This window comes from Nicotiana tomentosiformis, chromosome 2 (assembly GCF_000390325.3).
Source record: "Nicotiana tomentosiformis chromosome 2, ASM39032v3, whole genome shotgun sequence".
Lineage (NCBI taxonomy): Eukaryota > Viridiplantae > Streptophyta > Magnoliopsida > Solanales > Solanaceae > Nicotiana > Nicotiana tomentosiformis.
The window spans coordinates 56,791,610-56,797,712 of record NC_090813.1 but is presented as its reverse complement, the minus strand read 5'-3'; the positions used below and the strand labels follow the sequence as shown (position 1 = coordinate 56,797,712).

The 6,103-nt window shown below is 42.6% G+C and overlaps 1 protein-coding gene across 1 annotated transcript; it reads left to right on the top strand.

The window, feature by feature from the left end:
• The first annotated feature begins 5,116 nt into the window (after window positions 1-5,116).
• Window positions 5,117-5,803, top strand: LOC138904844 (uncharacterized). Its single transcript, XM_070193345.1, has one exon. The coding sequence runs from the start codon at window positions 5,117-5,119 to the stop codon at window positions 5,801-5,803; it is 687 nt and encodes a 228-aa protein (XP_070049446.1).
• The last annotated feature ends 300 nt before the right edge of the window (window positions 5,804-6,103 follow it).

Genomic DNA, 6,103 nt, shown 5'->3' with positions numbered 1-6,103 from the left:
TTTCATGTTTCCATGCTCCAAAGATATGTTGGCGATCCATCACATGTTTTGGACTTCAGCACGGTTCAGTTGGAGGGTGATATGACTTATGATGTGGAGCCGGTGGCCATTTTGGATCGACAGGTTCGGAAGTTGAGGTCAAAGGACATAGCTTCGGTGAAGGTGCAGTGGAGAGGTCAACTTGTGGAGGAGGCCACTTGAGAGACCTAGCAGGAGATGCGGAGCAGATATCCACACCTATTTGAGACTCCAGGTATGTTTCTAGCCCCGTTCGAGGATGAACTATTGTTTAAGAGGGGAAGGATGTAACGACACGGTCAGTTATTTCGAGAGTTATAGCCCCGTTTCCCCCATTTCTGCTTTCTTTTGTGCTTTTCAGCTATGTTATGATATACCGGGTTAGTTGGTTCAGGTCCGGAGTGGTTTCAGAGTGGATTGACACATTAGTCTCTAAAGTAGAAGCTTAAGTTGGAAAAGTCAACCGTATGTTAACCTATGAATAAACGATCTCAGATTTGAATTTTTATAGTTTCGTTAGCTCCGTTAGGTGATTTTGGACTTAGGAGTGCGTTCGGAATGTGATTTGGAGGTCCGTAGTAGAATTAGGCTTGAATTGGCAAAAGTTGGAAATTTGGCGATTTTGGTCGGCAGTGAAAAATTTAATATCAGGGTCCGAATGGATTTCCGGAAGTTGGAGTAGGTTCGTGATGTCATTTGTGATGTGTGTGTATAATTTGAGGTCATTCAGACGTGGTTTGGTTGGTTTCGGCATCGGTTGTCGAATTTGGAAGTTTCTTAGGCTTGAATCCGAGGGTAATTTTGTGTTTTGATGTCATTTTGAGTGTTCCGAAGGTTCGACTAAGTTCATATGATGTCGTGGGTTATGTTAGTATATTGGTTGAGGTCCCTAGGGCCTCGGGATGATTCCGGGTGATTAACGGAATAAGTTTGGAAATTGGAGGAATTGCTGAAGTTGAACTCAACTGTCATAATCGCACCTGTGGATGTCTCGTCGGAGGTGCGAGCCCGCAGAAGTGAGCGGGAGATCGCATATGCGAGATTGGAGGAGCTGGACAGAAGGCGTAGGTGCGATGAAGTTCCCGCACCTGCGAGGTCGCAGGCGCGCGCGAGAGTTCGCAAATGCAGACAAAGTTCAAGTAGGCTGGGTCCGCAGGTGCGTAGGGGAGGTTACATCTGCGGGTCCGCAGATGGGGATAGGTGTCTGCAGAAGCGGAAGTGAGAAGGCCAGACAGCATCCGCAGGTGCAAAGTCTTTTCCGCACCTGCGTGGTAGCAGATGCGTATATGGAGCGCAGGTGCGAAGTTAGGGGAATTAATGATTTTCCACAGGTGCGGAGTTTCTTGCGCAGATGCGGCACCGTAGGTGCACATATTTGGTCTCAGGTGCGAAAGCCCTGGGCAGAAAGTATAAAAAGAACACTTCGCGAATTTTGGTTCATTTCCACCATTTTCAAGTCGGTTTTTGGAGCTTTTGGAGTGATTTTTGAAGAGAGATTCAGGGGGTTTTCATTGAGGTAAGTTGCTTGAGCTCTAATACTCCTATCTATGGTGATTTCCCGTTGTTTAATCGTTTAATTAGTGGAAATTAGGGGTGAAAATGAGGGGATTAGGGCTTGGGATTTTGGAGAGTTTAATTTAAGGATTTGAGGGACCAAATGATGTCGGATTTTGATAAATTTCATATGTATAGACTCGTGAGTGAATGGGCTTTCAAGTTTTGTAACTTTTGTCGGATTTTGAGACGTGGGCTCGGAGGCCGAGTTTGTGCCAATTTCGGGTTTTTGGTCTAAATTGGTAGTTTTTCTTGTGAAATTCATTCCTTTAGCATAAATTGATGGTATTGTACTGATTGTGAAAAGATTCGGAGCATTTGGAGGCCGAATCGAGGGGCAAGAGCCTCGTGGAGTAGGGATTTGTTCGTTTTGAGGTAAGTAACGACTGTAAATCTGGTCCTGAGGGTATTAAACCCTGAAATTTTGTATCATTTTACTATTTGGAGGTGGCGAACATGCTAGGTGACAGGCGTGTGGCGTGCACCATTGGGGATTGGGACTTGGTCCATCCCGTATCAACTCTAAAGTTGAATATTTTGTTGAAACTATATGATTCTTATGTTTTTTAGAAAGAATTTCTGTAAGTCGGGCTGGATGCCATGTTTAGGCCTTATGCCAGTGTTGTTTGGACCCTTAGAGGTCTTTTGTTTCTATCTTCTCATTGTTTTTGATTAAAAATCTATACTCAGTCCTGTTTATACATATTTACAGCATAACTCAGTCTCAATTACTCTATTTTGATGCAAAATATAATTGTTGTTTGGGCTGATTACTTTGTTTTCTGAGAGCCAGAGAGGCTGTAGAGGTTTATGACTGAGTGAGGCCGAGGGCCTGATTTGTGAGGATATTTATGGGATCGGGCTGCACGCCGCAACATGTTTGATATAGGCCGAGGGCGTCATTGATTTATGCCATGATTGGCTTGATATAGCGCTTGGGCTGAAGGAGCCCCTCCGGAGTCTGTACACACCCCTAGTGAGCGCAGGTACCTACTGAGTGCGATTGCCGAGTGCTGAGTTACTGGGAGGCATGAGTGATGGTGAGGTCTGCCCGAAGGGCTGTATACAAGTGATTATGAGGTTTGCCCGAGGGGCTGTATATGAGTGATGTTGCCCGAGGTGCTGATTATGATTTCATTATTTTGCTCACCTTTGCATTGAGCCTTTGTTTGAAAACTATTGAAAAATGTCTTTAAAGGATTTTACTGGAACTGAATGTAAAAGAGCTGATTTAATTCAAACCCTGGTTTTAAAAGCATGTTGTATTTTACAGAATTTTTTGTGATATGAACTTTACTTGCATTATTGCTCGTCACTACTTCTTAGTCATTATTTACTGTTGTTACTTACTGAGTTGGCCTACTCACGTTACTCCCTGCACCTTGTATGCAGATCTAGGTGTATCTAGACACGGTAGCAGCTGTTGACTATTCCGGTTGCAGATTTTCTCGGGGATAGCAAGGTAGCTGCCTGGCGATCACAGCCCTGCTCTTCTCCCTCTTATCTTCCTTTAGTTGTATTTAGGTATTTTCCAGACTATGTTTGTCTCGATATTGTCAGACAAATTGTAGTTGATGCTCATGAGTAGTGACACTCCGATGTCGGGCTTTTCTTTTTCGCACTTTTGTTTTGATTTGAACTCCTTTACAAAGGTTTTTATGTTAAATAGCCTTGAAATTATCCTTGAAATGAAAATATCGATTTGTTTTGGAAAATGAGTCGGCTTGCCTAGTTTCACGATAAGCATCATCACGACAGGGTTAGTTTGGGTCGTGACATAACTTAAGCTTTCCATTAAGAGACTAAGTGTCTCAATCCATTCCTAAATCTCTCCGGACCCGAACCAATTACCCCGGCAAGTCATACAATAACAACAAAGCATAAATTAAGCAGTAAATGGGGGAACGATGCTGTAATACTCAAAACGACCGATCAGGTCATTACAAGTTATGGCGGGAGATGATGATAATGTTGATTTGGCTGCATGAGAGGCATCCCAGCAAAGAGAAAAAGCTACAAAAGATGCTGAAGAGACAACTCTTCGAAATGCTCAAATTTTCTATGAAGGAGAGAGAGTTCGGAGAATTGCTCAGAATCTACCTTTGGGTGCAAACCAATTCGGAAATAAAGCTCCCGGTGCTGGGAGACCACTTGACGATTATGCTAGACCGGTCTACAACCAAGGCTTATCTAGTGGGCGACCACCTCCTGTTACAGCTAACAATTTTGAGCTAAAGCAAGGATTGCTCCAAACTCTTCAAAATAGCTGCATTTTCAAAGGAAAGATGAATGAAGATCCAAACAACGATCTGATGGACTTCGAGGAGATTATGAACACCTTTCAATAGAACATTGTGTCAGAAGATGCAGTCTACTTAAGGGCATTCCCCTTCACACTCAAAGACGATGCAAAGCACTCGCTTTGAAGTTTGCCTAATGGATCGATTAGAACATGTGATGAGATGACCAAAACATTTCTTGACAAATATTTCTCATCAGTTAAGCCGGGCAAGTTTAGAAGGGAAATTCATAATTTATGTCAGAACGATACTGAAACTGTGTTTGAAGCTTGGGAGAGGTTTAAGGATATAGTGCGAAAGTGTCAACATAGCGGAATTGAACTCTGGATGCAACTCTAAAATTTTTGGGATGGATTGACACCGGCCTCACGTAGAACATTGAGCAACGCAGCTGGAGGTCCGTTGATGAAGAAGACTCCAGAGGAGATAGTCACAATTCTAGATGAGTTATCTGAGGATGCAAATCAGTGGCCCTCTGAAATTGCTGAAAGAAGAAGATCAACTGGTGTTCACCGAGTTGATGCTAACACATCTTTGCAGGTACAACTTGATGACATGGAAAACGAAATAAGGAAGTTGACCTTAGCTTCGATACATAATGAGCCTCACGCATCTTGTGATATATGTGGAAGAGGACACCCTACTCATGAGTGTCAAGCCTCAACTGAGGAAGTAAATGCTGTGAAAAATTATAACATCAATGCAATGGGTCAGAAGCACCCCGATTTTTCATGGAGTTCACTTGGGGGTACTGCAAATGCATGGAAATAAATTACTTCCAGATTCCAGGGACAAGAAGCTTCAGGCTTCCAAAATCAGCAAAGGCAGCAGTTTTAACCTCAACAATCCAATCAGCCTGGGCTAGAAGATCTAATGAAGTCCTTTATTGTGAAGACAAATGAGGGGTTAGATGCTCATCGTGCAACTATCAAGGAACGTGGCATAGGACTGCGAAACTTGGAGAAACAAGTGGGACAAATTTCCACCATATTGTCTGAAAGGATACCGGGTACTTTGCCAGCTGATACTGAAAGAAACCCCAAGGAGACGGTAAATGCTGTAACTCTGAGAAGTGGACAAGTAGTGAAAGAGCTCACCCCTATCCAAAAAGAGGTAGTGCCCGAAAAGGATAGTGGGGAGTAGCTGAAAATTGAAGTTGATAAGAAGAAGAAAGCAAGAAGGGAGCTGAGAAAAGGAAGAAATAGGAAATTTCAAGAAGGTAGGGATCTAATAAGAGCGAGCATATGGCTGCTTTACCTTTTCCCCAAAATCTTTATAGAGAGAAGCTGGACAAGCAATTTGAGAGATTTTTGGATATGGTGAAACAAGTTAATGTAAATTTGCCATTCACAGAGATGCTCTCCCAAATGCCAGCTTATGCTAAGTTCTTGAAGGAAATCCTGACAAAGAAGAGAAAGATAGAAGATACAACAATATTCAAGCTCATAGAGCATTGCAACACAATCTTGCAAAACAAACTCCCGCAAAAGTGCGGAGATCCAGGGAGTTTTACTATACCTTGCTCGTTAGGCACTCTTAATTTTGATAAGTCCTTATGTGATTCGGGTGCCTCAACTAATTTAATGCCTTTGTCTATTTATAGGAAGCTGGAGAACAAGATTGGAGAGATAAGGCCTGCAACAATATCTTTGCAGCTGGCAGACCAAACAACTATAATACCCGAGAGGATAGTGGAAGATGTATTAGTTCGGGTAGATAAGTTCGTATTTCCAGTAGATTTCATAGTGGTGAAAATTAAAGAGAACAAAGAGTTTCCCCTTATCTTAGGAAGACTATTCTTAGCAACGGGTAAAGAAATATTGGATATACATGATAGAAAACTCATGCTTAGAGTGGGTGAAGAGGTTGTGACGTTCGAGATGAATGTAGAGACGGGGGTGATAAAGGAGAAGCCAGCTGCAAGTGTTTGAGAGAAAAGTGAAGCGAATGAGAAGGCTGCAGTGAAAGAAAAGTGACGGGTGTACCCCAAGAAGGCTGAGAAGAAGTTGTCCGCATGGATGTGTGCATTGGTTCGGGCGCGTAGAATGGAGCCCGACTTCTACTCAGACCCCGACTGAAAATTCAGGCAAGTTTTCTTTATCTTATGCTTTTTAATTGTATGTCATGGGGACATGCCACAACTTAAATTGTGGGGTGGGGAAAATTGTATGTTGTATGTATCTGTGTTAGTAATTTAGTTTTGTTGTTTTAGTAGCTAGAGATAGAAAAAT